The 22,814-nt window shown below is 64.2% G+C and overlaps 4 protein-coding genes across 4 annotated transcripts in view; 1 reads left to right on the top strand and 3 right to left on the bottom strand.

The window, feature by feature from the left end:
* The window catches only part of CASKIN1 (CASK interacting protein 1), a 33,938-nt gene extending 33,116 nt beyond the window's left edge, over nt 1–822 (bottom strand). Inside the window, 1 exon segment of the mRNA XM_072878468.1 lies at nt 600–822. Within this exon segment, the coding sequence (XP_072734569.1) occupies nt 600–693 (94 nt within the window). The 5' untranslated portion in view covers nt 694–822.
* A 2,864-nt stretch (nt 823–3,686) lies between these two features.
* On the bottom strand, nt 3,687–7,363 carry LOC140659056 (hexosaminidase D-like). The gene is made up of 13 exons (XM_072878265.1): nt 7,267–7,363; nt 6,871–7,108; nt 6,618–6,727; nt 6,212–6,299; nt 5,964–6,128; nt 5,679–5,862; nt 5,411–5,482; nt 5,106–5,310; nt 4,929–5,011; nt 4,599–4,677; nt 4,231–4,332; nt 3,991–4,080; nt 3,687–3,870 (listed from the first exon to the last, which is right to left on the bottom strand). The coding sequence occupies exons 1-13, from the start codon at nt 7,359–7,361 to the stop codon at nt 3,687–3,689; spliced, it is 1,695 nt and encodes a 564-aa protein (XP_072734366.1). The 5' UTR covers nt 7,362–7,363.
* A 4,864-nt stretch (nt 7,364–12,227) lies between these two features.
* On the top strand, nt 12,228–17,680 carry MLST8 (MTOR associated protein, LST8 homolog). The gene is made up of 8 exons (XM_072877619.1): nt 12,228–12,513; nt 12,692–12,743; nt 12,839–13,001; nt 13,102–13,177; nt 15,306–15,458; nt 15,638–15,762; nt 16,218–16,381; nt 16,921–17,680. Exons 1-8 carry the CDS (start codon nt 12,385–12,387, stop codon nt 17,037–17,039), a joined length of 981 nt encoding a protein of 326 aa, XP_072733720.1. The 5' UTR covers nt 12,228–12,384; the 3' UTR covers nt 17,040–17,680.
* Nucleotides 17,681–17,793: 113 nt separating this feature from the next.
* On the bottom strand, nt 17,794–22,668 carry BRICD5 (BRICHOS domain containing 5). The gene is made up of 6 exons (XM_072878372.1): nt 22,665–22,668; nt 21,513–21,694; nt 20,658–20,810; nt 20,285–20,392; nt 18,425–18,578; nt 17,794–17,949 (listed from the first exon to the last, which is right to left on the bottom strand). Exons 1-6 carry the CDS (start codon nt 22,666–22,668, stop codon nt 17,855–17,857), a joined length of 696 nt encoding a protein of 231 aa, XP_072734473.1. The 3' UTR covers nt 17,794–17,854.
* Nucleotides 22,669–22,814: the final 146 nt, after the last annotated feature.

Genomic DNA, 22,814 nt, shown 5'->3' with positions numbered 1-22,814 from the left:
CACAGACACATGCAAACGTGTGCGGGCACCGGCAGCCCCGCTGCACACACGCACGGTCCGTGCACACACGCTCCACGCACACGCAGGTGCCCCCAGCTCTGCCCTGCCCACCCGGCCGCAGCCCCCTGCCCGTGCCCAGGCCGAGCCCCCCGGCCCGCACCGGCCCGGCCCGGCTCCCCGGGGGCTCGGTGCCTGCTCCCGGGCGCAGGGCAAGGGCAGCCCGGCCGGTGCCCGCCCGTGCCGGGGGTCGCACCGGCACCGGCGGGGCGACCCTGTGCAGCGCCGAGCACCCGCGCAGCGCCCGGGGATGCTCCCCCGCCGCCAGCCCCCCCCCCCCCCGCCGGGCCGGTCCCCACCCCCCGGCCGGGGCGCCGCCGGCGGTCGCCGGGGTCCCCGGCCCGTCTACGGCCCCCGCCCGCGCCGCACCGGGGAAGGGCCGGGGATGCTCCGGGGCCGGGCAGGGCGGCATCCCGGCCGGGCCCCGGGAGCAGCGGGCGGGATGCGGGCCCCGAGCCGCCGCGCCCGCTGCTGCGTTGCCGGTTCCCCCCCCGCGCCGCGGCGCCCCCGGCCCGGCCCGGCCCCGCCGCCGCGGCACTCACTGGCTTTGCCGGGCTTGGGCCTCTGCAGCAGCTTCTGCACGGCCGCGACGTCCTCCGCCTTCACCGCCTGCACCAGCTCCTGGTCCTTGCCCATGGCTCCGCGGCGCCGGGGCTGCCGGCTGCGGGCTCACGGCCCGAGCATCCTCCGCGGCGCGGCGCGGCGAGGGGCGGGCGGCGCGGCTCGGCTCGGCACGGCTCGGCTCGGCGCGGGCCCCCCCGCCCAGCCCGCTCCGGAGGCGGGGGCGGCGGCGGCGGCGGCGGCGGGCGCCCGGGGCGGGGCGGGGCGCGGCGGGGCGGGGGGGCCGCACCGGGAGCGCGGGGGGCAGCGGGGGAGTTCCGGGAGGAGGGGGCGCACCGGCAGCGCGGGGAAAGGAGGAGGAGGAGGAGGAGGAGGAGGAGGAGGAGGAGGAGGAGGGGGCGGGGGCCGCCCCGGTGCCTGCGGGCGGGGCACGGGGATCCCCTCCCCGGCGCGGGGGAAGGTGCCGGGGCCCGCGGGACGCCCCGGCGGGAGCCGCCGCTGCCGCGCAGCCGTGGCGTGTAACGAGCTGGCGGGTCTCAGCGGCCCCGGCAGCCGGAGGGGAGAGCGGGGAGCAAGGCTGCCCGGGGCCTCTCCTTCCTCGGGCAGGACCCCGGGGGCGGCAGTGCCCCCCGGGCGAGAGGAGCCGGGGCTGGGGCTGGCTGGGGGCCGCAGCCGGGGGCTGCCGGGCCGAGCAGACACCCGCCCCCCCGGGGCACCCCCTGCTCCCCAGCCCTGCTCCGGGGTGCCCTTCACCGGTCCCCGTCCCGCCGCTCTGCCTGGCCGTTGCAGTCGCCGACCGTCAGCCTGTGGTGGCTGATAATGGGAACCAGGCTGGAGCAGCTTTTCAATGTCTTTAAATAAAGCCCTTATTACTGCCTAATTTTCCACTTTTCTAGACACAATGGCCAGTGACATTCGTCCCCTTCCACTTTTTTATGGTTTAAATGACTGAGACATTAAAGGTGTGGAGGGTGCTGGGCAGTGCTGAGGATGCTGGCGAACCAGATGGGAAATGGGGCCAGCGATGGACGAGACGTTAATGTGCTCGCTGTGCCCAGTCAGCGCAGAACACGGCCATCACCCGCACAAAATCACGCCCAAATTCCTGCTCTCCCGTCGAGTTACTGTCTAAAAGCTTTGCGGAGGTCCCGGCTCAGGGAAAATAATGTTGGGGCACGTTGGTCCGAAAGGCTGGTACCCTACGGCGCTGGGCACTGCGGTGAGGCAGGCAGCTGCACAGGGACAGGCGGCTGCAGTGCACCCATGGGTGCAATGCACTGGTGGGTGCAGTGCACTGGTGGGTGCCTGTGGCAGAGGGAAAGATGGAGGGAACCAAGCAAACTCTAGACAAACATGAACCAACCTCCTCCCCGATGCCCGCTGCCCACCCCGTGCTGGCCCGTTCCCCCTGAGCTGGAGCCCAAGGATGCCCTTAGCAGCCCCCGACTCCCTCCGCAGCCCCCAGCTCCAGGCTGGCCCCCCCTCAGGGACAGCGGGGTCCGTCTCCTCTCCCCACCCCCACTTTCCAATCCAGGACATTTGGGTTGCCAGCGCGAAACGCCGTCTAATCTGCCCTCTAATCCCGCAGCCTGGCAGTGCGCGGCTGCATGGGGGGCCTGAGCTGCTGCGGGGCTCCCTGGGCTGGGGGCTGGGGCTCTGCAGGCGCCTGGGGGCCCAGGCAGGTCGGGGGCTTCCCTCGCATCTGCCATCCCTTGATAACCAACGGAGCTCCTCAACAAAGGTCCCTTTGTGCCCCACAGCTCTCTCCTGCCGGGCTCCTGCACCCAGCGCCAGTACCCGGGGACCCAGCACAGACACGGGATGGGGCAGGCAGCCCCTGCCCCAGTGGCCTCGCCGGGCACTGGGACCTTTGTGACCGAGCCAGGACATCGGGCAGCAGGGCTGTGTGGGGCTGAGTGGGGTGCACAGCTGCCATCCCTCCTCCCCTGGCTGAGCCAGGCTTTCGCAGGAGCTCCAGACCGCCTCGCGTTTCTGCAGCTCCCTCCGGGCCCTTGCCAAGTTGGGTTGGTCTTTGCAGAGCAGAAGAATGTGCAGTGAAATGCCTGTGTCGCTGCCCCGCGCACGCCCAGCCGAAACGGGCGTCCTGAAAGGGGGAGAGCCGTGGGCACGGGGGGGGTTTGGCATTGCCTCCCCCCGTTGCAGGGACGGGCACCGCGGAGGAGCAGGCACATGGAAACTCTTGCTTGCGGGAGCCGGAGGCACCACCGGCAGCGGGAGGGCTCGTCCCACGCAGGGGTCCCACCGCGTCCCCCCACCACGGCTGCCTTTCCAATGGCCGCAGGCAAGGAGCGCGGCGAAGGCCCCTGCCCGGGCGCAGGAGGCAGGGTGGGCCTGGGAGCGTGCGGGGCCCCGGGCGCCGGATTAAAGGAGAGGAAGGAAGAGATGAAAGCAGCGTTTGGAGGATGGCTTGGCTCAGGAAGCGAGTGCCGCACTCGCCCCCCCTCCCAGCCATCAGGGGCTCGCGGTGGCGGCTGCTGCTGAAAGCAGCTACGGAGCTGGGGAGGGGTGCTGGGGGGAGCCTGGCAGGGCCCCCACACACCCCCCTCGGGCACTGCCCATCCTGGGTGCCAGCCCTCGCCCCGCAGCACTCGGCACCCACACCGGGCTGGATCCGGTCCTGCAGGGAGGGCACGGCCGCCCTCGAGGCCAGCACGTGGCACACGGGCGTCCCGGTGGGCTCGGCGGCACCGCGGGGCACAGGCTGCCCTCTCCCTGCCCTCCGTCAGGGCTCTGCCCTGCGGCTGCCAAACCCTCCAGCTCCAGCAGAGCAGGAGCAACGGGCCCAGGAGCCGTCTGCAGGGCAGACCCCAGCCCTCCGCGCCAGCCCCAGCTCCCCTTCGTCTGCATGGGGGGGGGCAGAGGCGCGGCCCCCTCCAGCACCCAGCAGCTTCTACGAAAATACTTTATTGTGGAAGTGGGATGGGCAGGAGCTCTCTGTACAGTACAAACCAACGGCAGCGACACAGTCACCAGCACACAGACACGCGACGGCGGCACGCGAAGCCCACCCTAGGGGGGGCAGCGGGAGCCGGGGGGGGGCGCGGCCCCTACGTCACCTTGGGCCTGGCGTTGAGGCGGATGATGGCCTGGTAGTCCCGCACCAGGTCCCTCAGCTGGTCCAGGTAGGGGTTGACATTCTCCTCCATCCATTCCTCTACCGTGTCAGGGAAGTAGACCCTCTCCAGGTGGGCACGCAGGTCGCGGACGAAGCCCTCCCAGTCCTCGTGGAGCCTGGCGGGGGGAGAGCGGGGGGTCCGGCTCCCTCCTGTGAGGGACCCCAGAGCCGAGCCTGGGACCCCTCCCAGCCCCACGCAGGCCCCGGGGGGATTCCCGGCCCCCAGCACCACGTACTTGAGCACCTTGCTGCCAAAGCTCTCCATGTTGCGGGGGTTGCCAAACTGGTGCTTCCGGTGATAGGGGCTGAACCAGCCCTTGACGGCGCTGGGGAGGCACGAAGGGAGTGGGGGGCATGGGGGCCACCCGGGGACGGGGGAGCTGCACGCTGGGCAGCTCCTCTCCCCTGCAAAAACTCTTGTGCTCCGGTCCCGTGGCCAGAGCCAGCCGACCCCGCTGCCTCCCGCTGCCCGTTACCTTTCCTCCTCCAGGGCTTTAAGGATGCTCTCCTTCAGGTGGCCATTGACCTGCTCAACCATGTGGTAGATCTCCGCGCCAGGGAACGATCCCCTGCCCTCGCTGGGGAAAGGGAGGAGGAGGTGAGAGCCCAACACATGGGGTACACCAGCCATGCCGGGGCTCCGGGCTGGGTGAACCCCAGCACCCTGCACAGCTGGAAGGCACCCGCCCTCACCCCAGGCGGGTCTGGGACTGGGGCATTTGGGTAACCAACCCCCCGCTCCCCTCCAGCGCATCCCTTCTGACACGACCAGGGTGGCAGTGCCACGGCCGTCTCCGCCACGGCCGGGCTGTGCCACGCACCACGGCCGGGCTGTGCCACTCACCACGTGCTCTGCTCCAGCTGCATGCTCTGGAAGCCCAGCGTGTCCAGGACCTTCCTCTTCGCCTCTTCCGTGAAGCCCCCTGGGGAGGGCGAGGAGAGGGGCAGAGGGGCCCGGGCCACCCCACCGTCAGGCACTTGGCCCCGGCTTCACCGCGCCCCTGAAACTGGGGGAGCTGAAGCTCTCCTTCCTCTGCCTCCCACCCCCTCCCGGCATCCTTCCCTGCCTGCCCCACGGGGTCTCGCAGGCAGTGGCTGCCCGCGGGGTGGGGAGATGGGGGATGAGCCCGTCCACGACGGCTGCTCCGGTGCCGGCAGCAGCGGGGTGGCTCACCGTTCACCAGGGTCTGCAGGCAGACGGCCAGGGAGGGGATGCCGACGGGCAGCAGCTCGCAGAGCACCGAGTAGTGATCGTACCTGTGGACCGGGGCCAGCCGCACCATCGCCTCCTGCGCCACTGCCGGCAGCGCTGCGCGGCACCGGGGAGGGTGGGGGTCCCACCGCCCCTCACCTCTGCCAGCCGGTGAGGACGATGCCCTGGAAGCGCAGGGGGGCCAGCTGTGGCAGGGCCTGCATCACCTTCAGCCAGCTCAGGTGGTTTTTCAGGTGGTAGCTCAGGGGGGGCCAGGTCTGCGCCGGTCCTGTGGTGCCCTTGAAGGCGCTGGCGAACCACACCGCCTCGAAGCCGCTCTTCACGTACTTGGTGAGGAACGGCCCTGCAGCGGGACAGGCGCGAGCCACCAGTGCCACTGTCCCCGGGGGCTGGGGGGGGCTCAGTGGGGGGCGTCCCGTCCCCCTCCCTGCATGCCGCCTTACCGATCTGCTCGGCCTCGAAGTCGGGCGCGTAGAACCACACCACGGGTGAGACGTGCTTTGCTATCCCGGACTCTGAGGGGGAGCAGGGATGGGGACATGGGCACTGGTGCCAGCGGCAGGAGGATGCCTGGGGCTCCTCATGCTCCCCCAGGACCCAGGCATGGGCTCCTGCCAGGCACTGGCACAACGCCTGCCAGGGCGGCCATGCGGACGGGCGCTGCCGAGACGCTCGCTTCGAGTGCCACCGTTGCTGTCCCCATCCTCTCACCCTGCAGGGCTCCCACGCTGATCTTCCTCAGCATGTCGTCCCACATGAGTGCCCGCAGCCCTGTGTACTGCGTGGTGATGAAGCCCAGCACCTCCTTGATGTGCTTCAGGTACATGGTCCCCGTGTCACCCTTGTTGCGGCTCATCCAGTTCTTGGAGTCCATCCCCTCCCCAAGATGGAAGACCTGGATTTGGGGGGAGGGGGGAAGGGGGATGCTCAGCAGCCCTGGGGGCACGCCTGGTGCCTGGGGCAAGGGCTGGGGTCCCTGCGTGGCCCATTGCCCACCTCGTCCGCGCCGATGTGGATCCAGGTGGAGCGCCTGTGCTTCTCGATCACCTGCGACAAGATGCTCTTGAGCAGGTCCAGGGTGTCAGGGATGTGGGGGTTGAAGCTGTTGGGGAAGCGCTCGACCTCCCGCAGGTGCTGGTACTTCTCGTGCTTGAGGATGAACTGCACGGGAGGAGCCATCAGGGGGGTTTCCAGGCCACGGGCCGAAGGGATGCGGGATGAAGAGCGGGACCGGGACCCCCTACCTCCACGTGCCCAAAGGTCTGCACCAGGGGAACCACCTCCAGCTTGTGGAGCTCTGCCAGCTGCTGGATCCGCTCGATGTCCTCCTCGCTGGGAGGGCAGGGACAGGCTCACGAGGGGATGCCGGGGCAGAGAGTGAGGGCACTCCCTCCTCCTCCTCCTCCTCCGGCACCCTGCCCGTGTAGCCCCTGCCGCCCCACACCTGTGTGGGCTTTGCTATGGGGACACAAATATTGACCCGGCGGGGCAGGAAGCTGGTCTGCTGGCAGCACAGCCCGGCACTCTGACCACAGATACTGCGGGCACAGGTCCAGGCGGGTCACACCCTGCCCCTGGAACCCCGGGACCTGCCAGGGCCACGCCAAGCCAGCAGCCTCCTGGCCAGCTCAGCACACAGCCCCGGCTCACCTGTAAGCGTACGGAGACTTGAGGATTTCCAGCTCCCCCTTGAAGGGGAACATGTCCTCGTACTCGACGAGGATACCACTGGCTCCCAGCTGGGACAGGAGGGGGAACACCTGCGGGGCGGGCAGGGCGGGCTCAGCCGGCGGGGAGGGCACGATCCTGGGGGGCCGGCGGGGACAGCCAGCAGGTCAAGCCCCCTCTGCCCCCGCAACGTGTCCCTCCCCGGCACCTCCCGCCGGTCCCCAGGCATCCTCACCTGCTCCAAGTAGGAGACCTTGGGCGCAGCTCCCTTGAGGTCCAGGTGGACCAGCTTCATCTCGGTGGTGCTGACGTCCCTGGCGACCTGCTGCCCAGGCTCTTGCCTCGGGGCCGTTATCTTTGCCATGGGAAGCTCGAGAGCCTGGCTCTGGGGGCCAGCGTCCTGGGCAGCGTCACCCGTGTCCCCCCAGAACCCGCTGTCCTTGCCGACGTGCTTGTGCAGCTCCAGGGTGAAGCTGCAGGGAGCAGAGCAGGGCTGGGGGTGCCGCGGGGCAGGGGGGCACCAGCTGCCCCCCAGCAACAGACCCCTGCGTGGGCACAACCCAGGGGCTCCCCACGGACCCCAGCCCCGCTGGGGCCCCCACCCACTCCTGGGGTCCTGCTGTCACCTCACCTGTCACGGAAGAGGAACTTGATGCCGGCCAAGGCCACGAGGAGCAGCACGACGAGGCGCAGCAGGTTCAGCCTGTGGCTCCGCTGGAAGGCCATCTCTGCGGGGCACACACGGGGGTCCAGCCATGCAGCAGCACCCCGAGGGACCCCGAGCACAGGTGACCCCACGCAGCCCCACAGACTGTGCCCTACTCCACTGACCAGGGCAGCACAAGACCCAGAGGAAGGGGACACCTACCTCACGTGCCCCAGCACCGGGGCCGGTGGCCAGACCTGCCTTTGCCCCTGCCTGCAAGGGCACAGCCTCCCTGGGCTCTGCCAGTGCAGGAGCAAACAAGGGAGCGGCCGCAGGGCAGGTCCCTGCTGGGGGATCCCCTCGAGCTGCCGCGTTACCTCCGAGACCAGGGCTGTGTCACGGGGCAGCTGGGTGGGGTGGCATCGTGGGGCAGGCACAGTGCAGCCGGGGCTGGCCAGGCACGGGAGGCAATGCCCTTGCGGATGGAGGAGAGGAGACTGGGGACTGCCCAGGCACATGCTGGCACCGGGCTGCTCCGGGGATGGGCATCGGCATGGCCACAGGCACTGCCAGGGCGAAGGCGGCAGCCCGGACCCCCCTGGCACCCGCAGGGACGGGCACGTGCTCGCCACACGCAGCCCACAGCGTCTGCCCGGGGAGGCGAGTCCCATCCAGCACCGCAGAGGGGAAGGGGCACGAGCTGCTTCGCCCGCTGGAAAACAACGTCAGAGAGGGGCAGGAGCCCGGTGGGGTCCGGCCACCGGGACCTGAGCCCGGTGAGAGGAGCTGCCGCTTCCCCCACGGAGGGGGAGAGGGACGAGGGCGGGATGGCCTGCGCTGCCGGGGGCTGCGAGACGCCGCACCGCACCATGCAGGGGGAGGCTGGTCTGGTTAAACCCGTGTTTGATCTCTCGCGGGACACGTAGGACAGGCCACGCGGGGTGCAGGGACGAGCTCGTGTCAAAGAGTTGTCACCATTAAGATTAATAAAATTCATTTGAAGTCTTTTTTCCCTAAACCAATTTTGAGAACTCCCGAGATGAGGATCTACCGATTTAGAGGAAAGTGAGCCCAAACCAAAGGCAGTCTCCGCAGGGCAGGAGGCGGCAGGCGCCCCTTCCCCAGCCCCCCCACAGTCACAGCTCAGGGGATGGTGCAGAGATTTGTACCCACTGGCACGTGGCCAGCCCCGCCACCAAGACCCACAGCAGTGTCCCACGCAGCTGGCACCACAGCCGCGGCAGGAGATGCTCAGCCAGGCCAGACCCCGGCGAGCGCAGTGCTGGGGGCACTGCCGCGACCAGGAGCACCGCTCCCGTGAGCCCCGGGGGGCCACCAGCCTCCGCAGCCCCAGCGTGCCTCCCTGGGAAAGCGCTGCGGCGGGGAACACCGAGTGCACCCCGTGTCCCTCACTCCTGCAGCCCCCTCAGGGCTCCTCCTTGCCTGCAGCACTGCTCCCAGGTGACAAGGGACCTGCGGTGATGCCTGCTCCCACCCCAGGAGTCCAGAGCCACCCTGCTGTGGGCAGCACCCCTCCTACGTCCCCGCGGCACAACAGGCAGGAGGCAGCACGAATCCTCCTGGAAGCTGCACACGAGAAGCACTAGCATCATTTCTGCCCTTTTTTCCTCCTTTTTTTGCCAACTCCGGCATGCGCAGCGGGGCAGGGATGGGGCAGCGCATCACGACCCCCGGCCCAGCAGCCGCTGCGAGCGCCGGGGCAGCGGCCACCAGCCCTTTCTGTGAGTTGCCACCCAAATGCGCCGAAGTTCAGGGTTAAATTCAGCGTTGCCAGATTTGGGAACGGAAAAGCAGATTTTGGCTGCTGCCGGCACACAAGCGGCTCAGCTGATCCGCGAGGGTTTTGTTTGCGTTGCCAGAGCAGTGGCACCAGGGGAGAGCTGCGCTGAGCTGCCCCGTGCCTCCGGCTCTGAATTAGCCCTTTTTCCAGACACAGACCTAATCCCTCCCGACATGCTCCTCCCGCACCCTGCCACGGGCACAGGGCGGGCACAGCGGCCGGGACCCCCAGCACGTCCTGCAGAGCCAGCGCAGGACATGCTGTCCCCAGAGCACGAGGCCCCAGCAAGGCCACGGCGTGGGGCAGGGAAGCGCCGTGCGGGAAGGAGCTGGAGCATCCCTGCTCTGTCCCCACCGCCCAGTACCCACGGGTACCCAGTCCCCTGGTGCTCATGCACAGGAGGCAGGGCAGGATCCTGGTTTTGGGGCAGGTCATGCTCCTGCGCTCAGGTCCCTGCATGAAAAACACACCTCGTGCTCGGCGCTGCACCTCCTCTGCTGCAGGGGACAAACGCAGCACCCGCTCCCTGCCCTGCCCGTCCCCGCTGCGGTTCCATCCTGCCCGGCCCTGGATGCTCCTGGCAGCGCCGGCACTGCCTGGCAGGGACGGCTGCCAGCCGGGGCTCACCTCCACCGGGTGCGCGGGAAGGTGCAGGGGGGACATGGGGGGGGTTCAGTGGCCCCCGGGCACGGGGCAGGCGGGCACGGGGAGCCCAGCACCCAGGAAGGCCATAAATATGCAAAGTGCTAATCGCGCTGTCATGGGAACACAGCGCCTGATCAGAACAGGGATAAATATTTAGACAGACGCTGTCAGCTCGCCAAGATTTGGCGTTTTTAATATATGTTATCTTATCTAAATAGAGAACAAGTTTCCAGGATTTGAGCCTCCCTGGCACAGCCCAGGCGAGGGCAGGCGGGATGGGGGCACGCCGGTGGCAGGGTGCAGCACCAAGGGGGGACCGGGGGCAGCCGTGGCTCTGCACCCTGGGCTGGCGGGAGATCCCTTTGCGGCGAGGGCTCAGCTGATTGATGCCGCTGCTCTAACCCGGCATCTCGCTGCTAGCGCCCACTGTATTTATTAACGTGACATCTCCCTCTGCCAACCCTTTGGGGACGGCGCTGGCACGGTCCCCGGGAGGCTGGGAAGAGCCTGCAGCTCCTCGCAGCCGGCCAGCCTGGCTCAACGCTCTCGGCAGCCGCCGTGCGAGGAGGGGGCCCAGCCCTCACCCCCCCTCCCCTGCCTCCATGCAGCCCATGGGCGTTTTGCTCCCAGCTCCCCGAAACCAGCCCAGCTCCCTGCTTACCTTCCAGAGCCCGGAGGCAAGGAGAATGGAAGCAAACCCAAACCGGAGCCTGGAGAGAGCAGGGCCACGGGGAGGACAGAGCCAAGAGGCCATGGGCTAGCAGCGAGGGTTTCGGGTGCCATCGCGGGGTTTGGATGCCGCCCGGCCGCCCACCGCCCCGCTCTGGCGTTCCCCAGCCGTTGCCATGCCAAACCCTCGCTCCCGTCGGTGCGCACGACGACGGCGCGGCCGTGGGAAGGGTGACGCTGCACCATGCACACTCATGTGCACGCTCACGTGCACGTGCACGCGCTTCCAGAGCCTTCCTCGGTCAGTCCGGCTGAGGCCGTCCCCGTCCCCAGCCCGGGTCACCCCCGTCCCCAGCCCGGGTCACCCCCACGGGCTGAGCTGCCCCTTGCCAGGGGCCCCGGCGCTGCAGCCCCACGGCTCCTGCGTGGGGAGGCTGCGGACCCCCCCCGCGGGGCTACAGCCCCCACGGCAGCAGGAGGGGGCTGCTCCCCCGGTCCCCGGGCAGGGGTGGCCCCTGCCCCCCCCCCCCCCCCGGGGCCGCCGGGCCACACCCGGGGCAGCCCCGGGGCACGGGGGGGCCTTTCCACACCCCACCCAGCCCACTGCGCTGCCAGGGCACCCCCCCGCACCCCGCAAGCCTGGGGCACCCCACGTCCCCCTACGCCCCCAGGTCCCCCTCGGGCATCCCCGCACCCCGCGGCACCCTCCAGGCTCCGCTGGGCAGCGCTGCGGCCCCGGTCCCCGCTGCGGCTCCGGGCATCCCGGCATCCCCCCGGCCATCCCCGCGGCACCGGTCCTCCCGGTCCTCCCGGCCATCCCTGCATCCCCAAGCATCCCCGGCTCCCACGGCCCTTACCGGCAGGTGCGGGGCCGCCGCGGGCACCGCCGGGAGCGAGCGCGGGCACGGACCGCAGCCGCCGCCGTTCTTAAAGGGCCCGGGCGGCGCCGGGGCCGCGGGCACTGCGGCGGTGCGGGGCGGTGCGGGGCCGAGGCCGGGCGGCGAGCGAGGGGGGGGGAAGCTCTGGCTCCCGCCACCCGCCGTGCACAGCGGGGCGGCACCGGTAGGGCGGGGACCGTGCCCCACGTCCCGGTGCGACACCCGCACGGCGGGGGACACCGTCACGAGCGTGGAGCCGCCGCCCGCCCTGCCCCGGGGAGGCACCGGCACAAAGGGTGACTCCGGGAGCGCTCCGCGGTGCCCCGGCGGGCCCGGCTGTGCCCGGTGTGTGCCCGGTGTGCCCGGTGTGTGCCCGGTACCCGGGGTGCCCGGTGTGCCCGGTGCCCGGTGTGTGCCCGGTGTGTGCCCGGTGTGTGCCCGGTACCCGGGGTGCCCGGTGTGCCCGGTGCCCGGTGTGTGCCCGGTGCCCGGTGCCCGGTGTGTGCCCGGTGTGTGCCCGGTACCCGGGGTGCCCGGTGTGCCCGGTGCCCGGTGTGTGCCCGGTGCCCGGTGTGTGCCCGGTACCCGGGGTGCCCGGTGTGCCCGGTGCCCGGTGCCCGCCCCGCCCCGCGGTGCTCGGCGCTGCACACCCGCGCTCGGCGCGGCGCCCTCTGGCGGCGCTGCTGGGAACGGTCTCCGCCCCCCCCACATGCCCCGTGGTCTCGCCTCATCCCCCCCCCCGCGCCCTGCACGTAGTATCGCCCACCGCCGCGCTCTTGCGCATGCGCCTGCCGACGGACGGCGCCCAGAGCGGCTGCGCGCTAAGGCGGGGCGCCACGCGCACGCGCAGTGAGCAAGCCTGACAGCGTGGCGCATGCGCAGAGTGAGGCGTGCGCCCTGCGCCGGCCGCGGCTGCCGGTACCGGGGGAGAGCGGGAGGTGGGGGGGGGGCGGGCTCCGGGCTCCCTCGCGCACGGGACGGGCACGGGGGCGCAGGCGAGGCCCCACGCGTGAGCGCGGGGCCGAGCGTGGGCGTGGTGCGGCGGCGTTGAGCGGGCCGGGACCGGGTCCGGGTCGCGGCGGGGCCTGAGCGGGCCCCGGCGGCGGGACCATGAACGCGGCGCAGGGCACGGTGGGCAGCGACCCCGTCATCCTGGCCACGGCCGGCTACGACCACACGGTGCGGTTCTGGCAGGCGCACAGCGGCATCTGCACCCGCACCGTCCAGCACCAGGACTCCGTATCCTTCACCGCGCCCCGGGCCGGGGCCTGGCGGGGCCGGGGGAGGCCTGGGGGGGCCGCCGCCCCCGCCCCACGGACACCGTTAGCTCGGTGTCACGCCCCACGTTTGGGAGCTCCCGGTCTCGCCGGTCGGGTCTCGGCTGCTGCTTCTTACCGACCTTAACGGGCGCCTGCAGCAGGTGAACGCTCTGGAGATCACACCGGACCGCAGCATGATCGCCGCCGCAGGTGAGCCCGCCCGGCCCCCCCGCTGCCCCGGGCACGGGTGACGCCGGACGCGGGCGGGGGGACGTCGGTCATCCCCTGCCCGGTCGTTGCTGCAGGCTACCAGCACATCCGCATGTACGACCTCAACTCCAACAACCCCAACCCCGTCATTAACTACGACGGCGTCAGCAAGAACATCACCTCCGTGGGCTTCCACGAGGACGGGCGGTGGATGTACACGGGCGGGGAGGACTGCATGGCCAGGATCTGGGACCTGAGGTGGGCAGAGGCGGCGGTCCCCCCCTCCGGCAGCGCCCCAGAGGCGGCGGACCTGATTGCACGCTCTTAAACACGCTCCTTCCTCACCATTTCGTTGCAGGTCTCGTAACCTCCAGTGTCAGCGGATTTTCCAGGTGAACGCTCCTATTAACTGTGTCTGCCTGCACCCCAACCAGGTGAGCAGCGGCTCCTCTGCGATTTCCCAGCTCGTGCTTTGCCGTGGTTCCTCTGGGTAAACCTGAGGAGCTGCGGAGTTTTATACTGGCAGACATGGCAAAAACTCTGGGGGCTGGCAGGGGAGGGTGGCCTTCCTGGTGGCACAGACCGCGAGCTCTCGGTGGCATTGCTGGACAAGCAGCAGCTGGCTTCCCGCACCCAGGCCGCCCACCCTCCTGCTCCCTTGCCGAGCTGCTGCTGCCGGGAGCTTTGGGTCGGTGTGGGAACACAGCCCGCGCGGCACGGGAGCTGGCACGACAGACGCGCGGTCCCTCCGTCTGCCCTGGGAAAGCCAACGCTGCTTTGTGCGGTGGAGGAAACCTCCCCGAGCAGCGGCGCTGGGAGCGAGCAGGTACTGCAGGCTCACGCTGTGCCTGCAGCAGGCGTTGGTGCCGCAGCCCGGGGGCTTTGTCCACTGAGCTCATTTGCCAGCCGACGCGTTTGTGCTAATTACCTGCTGCCTGTTGCAAGAGACAGCATAGTGGCTGCACTGGGCCTCTCGTCCCGTAGGAGGGGACACTCCTCGGGGGCTGTCTCTGTCCCAAGAACATAACCAAGGGGATGCGATGGGAGTGGAACTGGTGGTGTGGGGCGGGCTGGGAAGCTTGAGGGTGGCACCGCTGCCAAGAAAAAGCATCTCTGGGCCCGTAGCCCCGATTACTTTTGGGCCTTTGGTCAGATTTGCTCAAGATTCACCAGTTGGTTCAGAAGCTGTTGATAAACAGAGGGATGGCTGGGGCTGGGGAAACGAGGCTAAAAGGGAGCGCGGTGCATTAGAGGGGACGGCGGTGCAAATCGATACGTATCATTGCAGTGTTAATAACCCGTCTGGTCCATTTTGCATTCACAGTGCTGCAGGGTTTGTTTGCAGACATGGCGGTGCAAACCTTTTTAAAAAGCTGAGTAATAGAAATGTTTCTTTGCATTTGATTTTGCAAAGGTTTATTTTTGCAAGTCCTGAATTTTAGACCAGGTTTGAGATCAATTATTTGGACCAGGCTTTACCCAAATGCTGCCGATGCTCCTATAGTGCTGGTGCTGTGAGAATGTGTTACGTTAAAACAATATTGTTGTTACACATACATCTTACATGTGAATTAATCGCTAACCACGATGCTGCTGAGTTGCAGAAGTGCTGGTTTGTGAGCAGAACGCAGTTAATCAGTCCAAAGGTGGCAGTATGTATTCCGATAGCTTTATCGCTCTGCAATTCCCTGCTGCAGTGATGCTGATCCAGTTATCCAAGAGAGATTTCTCACGGCCTGGGTAAAGCCATGACGGCTTTAGCAGTTGCACTTCCAGCTGCTAAGAGGGGGCTAAGGATTGAGGTGTCCAGAAGACGCTTCTGTGCTGTCCAGTCAGCTAAATATATTAGTGTGATGATTGTCTTCCTCAGAAACAAGCCTTTGCTCACAGGTACAGGATTAGCTGTGCCCGATGACCTGATCTCCTCTAGGGATTCTGCTAAAATTATGGGCAGCGCAAGACTGTCGATAAAAGCCCTGGTTTTGGTGGAGAGCCGCCAGCATTGTCTTCTGGTCTGAGCACGGGATCGGAGCCAGAACTCCTGCCCTTCAGCTGGCTCTTGTCCTTCCCCTGAGAAGGGGAGAGAGAGAAAAACCCATTTAGGCTTGTGTTTTTCAGGTATCTGTACACTCTTGAGTGCTTCAGTTGTTCACTGGCCAACTTACATCTTAATGCCCGCTTCTCAGACGTGCTGAAAATCATTTGGCTTCTGTGGATGTTGTTTGGAGCTGTAGCTGTGCAACGGTTCTGGAAATCAGGCAGCTGCTGTCTGCTCTGGGGTTTATAAAATTAGCAAACACTTCTGTAAAGGTAAACAGCCTTTTTGCGGAGTGTAACGTGAGATTAGTACTCTGCTTGCTCTCAGCGCCCAGGGGCGGTCAGCAGGCTGCTGGAGCTCTGAAACAGCCCCGTGCTGGGGAATAATTAGGCAGAACAGGACCCTGATGCTTAAAACCAGAGCAAGGCTCCACGTGGTGCTACACGGGCACGATCTGGGCATTGGTTCGGGGCTGCTGCTTGCAGGGTTGTCCTCAGAGGGACGAGGCTGCTGTTTTCTTGCAGGCAGAGCTAATTGTGGGTGATCAGAGTGGTGCCATTCACATCTGGGACCTGAAGACAGACCACAACGAGCAGCTGATTCCAGAGCCTGAAGTTTCTGTGAATTCCGTTCACATTGACCCCGATGCCAGTTACATGGCAGCTGTCAACAGCTCGGTGAGCTCCGGCGGCCTTGAACGTGGGATGGGCTGTGCCTCCCGTGGGCAGAGACAGCCGGTCTGCACGTACCGGCTTTGCCTGCAGCTTTGCCGTGCCACGGTCGGACGTGGAAAGTCCGGGTTGCTTTTGGGTGGGTGACCACCAGCCCGGCCACAGATCCCCCTGTCTCACCGCAGGGAAATTGCTACGTGTGGAACCTGACGGGCGGCATCGGAGAGGAGGTGACCCAGCTGATCCCCAAGACCAAGATCCCAGCACACAACCGCTACGCCCTTCAGTGCAAGTTCAGCCCCGACTCCACGTGAGTGCGTGCCAGCCCCTCGCCCACCTGCGATGGGAACAGATGGTCCTTTCTGGGCAGGCAGAGACCAGCTGTGCCTCCAGCTGTTGGCTGATGCTGGCTCCACACTGCCCTGCAGGTCCCCCAGGGAGGAGCGGGACAGGAGGACGGGACACGCTGGGACTGGGTTGCTGTCAGTGGCATCCCAGCCTTGTGCTCCGTGATCTCAGCGAGCTTTGCAGCCACGAGCTGTTCTTACAGCTGGGATCGAATTGCTGATTTCTGGGAGCAAAGCGGTGAACTTGGGGTACTCCTTCACCGCGTCTGTTCGGCTTGAATCTCATAAGGCAGATGATATAGGTGTAAAGAAATCCGATTACAATGAATGCAGGTCTCCAGTTCGTTACTGTTCCAGGCCCACATTAATGAGAGGCCCGTGACTAATAAGGTTACCCTCGCACGTCTCTTCCTTGCAGGCTCTTGGCTACCTGTTCTGCAGATCAGACGTGTAAGATCTGGAGGACTTCAAACTTCTCTCTGATGACAGAGCTGAGCATTAAGAGCAATAACCCAGGGGAAACGTCTCGGGGCTGGATGTGGGACTGTGCGTTCTCCGGGGACTCCCAGTACATCGTCACAGGTGAGGCACTACCGCACTCCTGCCCTTGGCCCACCGCTTGATTTGGGCTACGCCAGGCGCCCAGCACTAGCACAGGACTTAGCAGCTTCTCTAACCGGGACGTTGCCAAGTCCTCGTGCACCAGTAGGCGAGGAGAGAGCACCCAGCCTTGCGCCCGCAGCGCAGTCTGCTAATTCCTTTCAGCATTTTGCCTGCTGCAAAGTGCTGCAACAAGGGCATCTGTTTAAACTGGAAAGGCGATCTTCATGGGTGCAGTTTACTTCACCTGGTAGCAGTGCTGCTTGCAGTACGCAGCACGATCGTCCCTTCAAAACACACACGTCGTAATTTCCACGGTAACTTCCCTCCGAAATAATTAAAACCTCGCGTAATACAGAAATGCACTAAGCTTCTTGCTCTGCATGGCTGCCTTACCTGTCATCAACAGCCCTAATAAAGGTGTTGAATGAAGCAAGAGGAAAGTCTTTCTTAAAATAATAATAATAAAGTTTAAAGGGTAACGTGATATATCCCACTCCTCTTTTCACTTTCTGTTCCAGCCTCCTCCGATAACCTGGCCAGACTTTGGTGTGTGGAGACAGGAGAGATCAAGAGGGAATACAGTGGCCACCAGAAAGCAGTCGTCTGCCTTGCTTTCAACGACAGCGTGTTGGGATAATGGTCACGTGTGGGAAGGAAAGGACCTCTGCCTGTTTTCCCTTGTCTTACGGTGGCAAGCAGCCTCTCTGGAGCCCGAGACACGCACTTAAAACCATCCCCTGTGCTGATAGAGAAGGCTTGGTCTCTGCCAGAAGCAGCTGCGTTTGCCTGGAGCGAGACCAGGCTTCAGCTCTGGGCAGATCATTACTGAAACGTGTGTGGCCTCTAAGGGAGGCCGCTGGGACAAAAGGGAAGGGAGAGGGAGGCACAATCCCACTGAGGGGAGTTGGGCGCGGTGCAGCTGGAGGAATCCCCGTGGCATCAGCTGCTGACAGCTTTGTGATGTTCTTGTACCCCAAAGTGGAAAAAAAAATAATCAGCCTTTCTAACGGATGGACGAGGCTGAGCAAAGAGAGGAAAGGCAGCTGTTGTCTTGGTTTGCAATCCCTTTATTCAAAGTGTATTTCGCAGACTTACTTGGAGAGCTGCGCTCTTACAAAGCCAACCACCCCCAACAAATGTAATAACCTCGTGTTGAACAGGGCACGTAGCCATAAAACACTAGCTACTCCTCGTCATTCCTCTAGGCCTGGATCTCCTAATACCTACGTACAAGATGCAGCCCTGGAGCACAACTGCAAATAAAGTGGCTGTACTGACGGTGCTGAGCAGAGTCCTGTTATTTTTCTAAACTCTCCTGCACTGCAGCATGAAATCGGCAGGAAGCTTTTGGGGGATAGCGTAGATGTTGCCCTTCCTTGTTGAAATCAGAGGCTTTTCAGGAATCCAGTTCAAGTATGTAGAGCAGTGAGAGGGCGTCTGCAGCTGCAGGACTTACTCAGGGAGGTAATAGAAGCAGATAGACACACAAATATTGCTTGGAAAACAGATGTCAATGCAAAGGTAGATCAGCCGCTGCTTCCCCGGACCTGCCAAACGAGCAAGGACAGAAGCAGGGTGAGAGGAATGCTCTGCAGTCTTGCAGATACGGGTGGAAAGCCTCAGGGAATGGCCTTTCTCGTTAAAGCTGGAGTAAGACAGAACAGAAAGAGAGCTCAGCAGGCTGCTTCTGGTGAAGACGAAGGTGACGAGTGTTAAGCCACTCTGTTACGGCTGCTCTGTGTTGCGGCTGTGCCGCACAAGCAGGCTGTGCTGCCCGGGGAAGGGGGTGCGGAGCCTTTCCCAGCCAGCACCGCGGTTCCCTGCAGGTTGTGGGTACGAGCCAGCGCTCGCTGATCGCTGAACAATGGTTTGACACCGAACTAGAGGTCAGCTGTCCCTGTCCGTGGCAGCCCGTCCTGGGACGTGCATCAGCTTTTGCGCAGCAGAGCCTGCTTCTGTTAGAGGTACTAGAAACAATCGTGCTTCCCTCTTCTGCAGAGGGAAACGTACAACTTAACTTACCCTCCCCTCTCCTGACCCAGAAAATGGACGTCTGCTCGCACAGGGTCTGGACAGCCTCCCCCAGGCTTTTGGGGTCCACCTGTTCCCCCGCCAGAATGCCCAGGAACTCCCGGTAGTACTTGGTCTGGTTATTCTGACGTAGCAGCTGATCAGCCTGAAAGAAACGTCCCTGTTAATTCCTCCCCAGGCACTTGGCGCTGCCCTCCAGCCCCACAGACCTGCTCTCCCTCTCAAGGCGCCCAGGGAGCACTCTCTACCCCGGCAGTAAGGGCAGGTTTTTCCCAATGGCTGCCCCGTCCCGCCAGGCTGCCGGGATGCTCGCTCTGGCCCGGGATGCTCGCTCTGGCCGGAGCAGCCTCCCAGGAGAAGCCTGGCTGCCAGGGGCGAGGCTGGAGCGGGGACGGCCCGCGGCCCCTCGCTAGCCCTGCAGCTTGGGAAGCAGGGGACGCAGTTCCTCCTGGGCCCCTCGCTGGGCTGCTTCGTCCCCAGGCCTGGAGCTAAACCACCCTGTTGTGCCGGGTGTCACAACCACCGCAGCCCGCTGGCAGAGGAGCATCGGTCTGACCCCCCCGACTGCCCGCCCAGCACCGCCGCCGCCCCCGGGGTTCGGCTGCATCGCGGCCCCGGTGACCCACGGCAGCCCTGTCCCCTCCCCACGCGCAGCGGCGGAGCCCCCGGCACCAGGCGTGATGCAAATCGGTGTCCTTCAGCCCCGTGGTGTTTGGGACAGGACAAGGTGAGCTGAGGCTCCTCAGTGCCGGTTCCCGTTCGACGGCCGTGGGCTGCTGGCAGCCTCAGCACCACCAACTCTTTTACTTCCATCAAGGAGCCTCAGAGCCTGGCAGATGCTTTCTTCTCCTTGCATCCTCTTTGGTAGCCTGCTCTCATGGGTGCTGTGTCCCCAGACTCCTCTGGGTTAAACGCTGCCCATCACTTCCCGGCTGGGTGGGAGCGGCAGGCGAGGGACGAGGAGCCCCCGAGGAAATGGAGAGCAGATGGCAGGGGCACAAAAAACGGGGCCTTCTGTCTTCATGAAACAGAATCTGCCCCCCGCCCGTGCATCCATTAACATTTTGTTCAGAGGGTCCGTATACATGGTGTACTCCAACTTCCCTCCCTGTGAATTGCTAACAAACCCCCTTTGTTTTTTGTTCCCCAGATTTTTGAGCAGGTAACAGAATCCAGTGGGAGTGGGTCCTGCGAGAGCCCTGCTATTCACCTCTGTGGGACGCGGCCCCCTTCCCCAACCTGCAACTCTGCTGTTTCTCACAGAAGACAGGATATCGATAAAACTGGAGCTGTTGCTCTGAGCTCGCTCGCTGAGCCCAGCGCTGCAAGGCAGAGCTCTGCTCCTGGGCAAGACACCAGCCCAGCCCCCCCGAGCAGTGAAGCGCACAGAACAGGGGGCTGCTGCTGCTACCCCCGGCCGGGAGAGCCCGTGCCCTCATTTAGCCACGCTTGGGATGCTGGTGTTAAAGAGTCACCACTGTGAACACAAATCCATGCAGGAATCACAGAATCAGTAAGGTTGGAAAAGCCCTCTCGGATCATCCAGTCCAACTGTCAACCCCACACCTCCATGCCTACGAAACCATGTCCCGAAGTGCCGCGTCTACACGGTTTTTGAACTCCTCCAGGGATGGTGACTCCACCACCTCTCTGGGCAGCCCGTTCCAATGCTGGACCACCCTTTCAGTAAAGGAATTTTTCCGAATATCCAGTCTAAACCTCCCCTGGCGCAACTTGAGGCCATTTCCTCTCGTCCTAAAGGGCCATCAGTGAGCCAGGACTCTGTGCAAAGCCCAATTCATCACCCCCCTCCGCTCAGCCGCCCTGGGAACGGCCACAGCAGCTGCTCACTCTCTGCTCAGACGTGTTGAGAGGTGTCTGTAGGGTCTGGAGGTCCCAGGCGTCCATCCTCCTCAGGTAGCACGCACGCTGCTCCTCGGGTTTGTAGCACACGTAGCCCTGCGAGACAGATTGTGCCCTGTGAGAGCAGGCAGCGGCACGCACCCGCAGCTGTCTGAAGAGCCCAAAAAATGGACGTTCCTCCTTTTGTCCTGCGTTATCTTTCCTAACTAAAGGTGCAGAGGAAGGCACCAAACAGTATCTGGTTGATGTTTTTCCTGGTCTACACCTCCTGCTCCCACCCCAGCAGCTCTTCTCTCGGCAGCCTGGGCTCCTCTGCTTGCTTCCAGGCTAGCGAGGCAGGTAATTATCCCAACACGCTTACGTTCCTGCTGTCATACAGCACCACGGCGGTGTGGTTACTCTGCGAGGTTACGTAGTAGGTCACGGTGCTCCTGGACTTGTCCACCAAAGCTGTCTGATTCCTCAGCGGGTTTTGCTGGCCCTGGAGCGTTAGCCGGACGAGCTGAGCGCCAGCCTGGGCACAAAGAGAGCGAGGGCAGCACCAACCATCAGCCGTTCGGCGTCTGCGCGCAGCATCTCCCCACCGACATCCCCCTTCGGACCCTTCGCTGGTCCCTGTTGCTCGTCTGAATTATTTAGCGACAGCAGCAAGCTCTGACCCAAGGGAGGGGAGCAGAACTGTGAAGCAGACCCCTCTCTGTCACGCAGGGCTGGGGGAGAGGTGCCGGTGCCCCTCACGCCAAAGGCACCCACCCTGCCAGGCAGCAGGAGGCTGGAGGAAAGGGCCAGGGGACTCGCCAGCCTCTGCCAGAGCCGCCCACGGGGGGAGGCTGGGATCTGCCTCCCCAGGCAGCACAGCTCGCTGGCAGCAGACACGCTCCCCCCTCGCCTCGGAGGCCACAGCCACACGTTGGAACTCGCCTGCTTAGCAAAATACCAGCTTGCAGCTATATTGACAAACGATGCACTGGAGTTCCTCTAATTTAAGCAACGGTTTCTGGCAGGCACGTTGCAGGGGTGAGACAGCCGCTGCTCAGCTCGCTGCCCGCAGCGCTACCAGTGCCTTCCTGCCCTTCTGCCTGCAGGCTGCCTGCGATGGGGTAACCGGCCAAACCCAGCCCTGATCTCAGCCCGTTCTCCCTCCCGGCAAGTGCTTCCGACACAAATCAGGGCTGCGGGCAGGAGGAGGTTTCCTGCCTGGATCAGGATCCCTTACCTGGGCAGAGCTGGGGGAGAAGCTGAGAACCCCCACGACGCTGATGCCAACAACTGCAAAAAACAAGGCAACGGACAGGATGATCCAGAACGTCCTGGAGGGAGCTGGGAAGCGTGCCGCGGCCCTCCTGTCCTGGGAGCCAAGGCAAGAGGAGGAAAGAACAGGAGTTAAAGTTGACCCTTCTGCTGGTTACTCTTCGCCATAAAACGCACTTCCCTCTCACAACACAAATCACTGTGCAAACTGCTGGGGTTTGAATGCAGAACTGCCAGAACATCCCAGCAGCCCCGGAATAATGTCACTTTTATCCCCCAGTGATGGAGTTTCAGATCCGACATCCCAGTAACCAGGGCTCCCGCAGCCGGGCGCTTTCCTCCTGCAGCCAGGGAAGCACGCAAACGCTGCGGACCCGCCGAGGAAGGGCTGGAGCAGGAAGCTTTCTGCAAACAGGGCCTGCTGCTGCTGCGCTTCAGCAGCAAATTCAATTATTTTGGTTTATAGCAGAAATCCCCAGGAGAACCTTCAGCATTTGAAACAGGCCCCGTGCGGAGTGATCCTGCTTCCTTGCCCCTCCCTATATTTGGTTGTGTTTTATTTTCTTGATAAGTTGTTCTTCATGCAGACCAAGCTGTTACTTGAAGCAAAAGAGCTTGGCAGTCATGTGGCATTTCTAGTGGCTCGATTAAAATTTGCTTTAATTCTTATATTGAAACTAGTAAATTTAACTTAATGGCACATAAAATCATTTTTACAAAGCAGAAAGAATGTGTTTTCAATAATAGACTTTCAACCACACTGAGAAACCATCTGTTTCTCAACCTTCTGAAGCGCATAGAGAAATTCAATAAATGCCCATGGTTGGATTTGCTACAGCCACGCAAGGAACAGGCTCTTCAAGCCTCCGGGTCAGGTACTGATCTTTTTCGGTAACACGTAACTTCTAGATATGTTCCACTAGAAAAGCAGCGAGCCTTAACAAAGTTAAAACTGCGCAAAGCTGAAAACTCCTCAATTCAAATGCGGTAGAGCCCAAGCCCTGCAGTAATGGGCAGGTTTTCAATAGCTAACGAAATTCCCGCAGGTGGGAAAGGTGCAAATAAAGAAATGCAGCGACTCCCGTCCCTCGGCAGGCTGCAGCTCACACGCGCTCACGCATCCCGAGCGGCTCGGCAGCGTGTGCAAGCCGGGCTTCTTTGGCACCTCTAACCTGACCGCCCTGCCCTGCCTTGTTACACAACCGGTTTGTGCCGTGTAAGTCCAGGCACTTACAAGAAAATCCGGCTGATAGAGTCAGCTGCCTTA

Source organism: Ciconia boyciana, chromosome 13 (genome assembly GCF_034638445.1).
Source record: "Ciconia boyciana chromosome 13, ASM3463844v1, whole genome shotgun sequence".
Classification (NCBI taxonomy): domain Eukaryota; kingdom Metazoa; phylum Chordata; class Aves; order Ciconiiformes; family Ciconiidae; genus Ciconia; species Ciconia boyciana.
The sequence above is the reverse complement of the archived record's forward strand: the minus strand, read 5'-3'. Positions and strand labels throughout refer to the sequence as shown.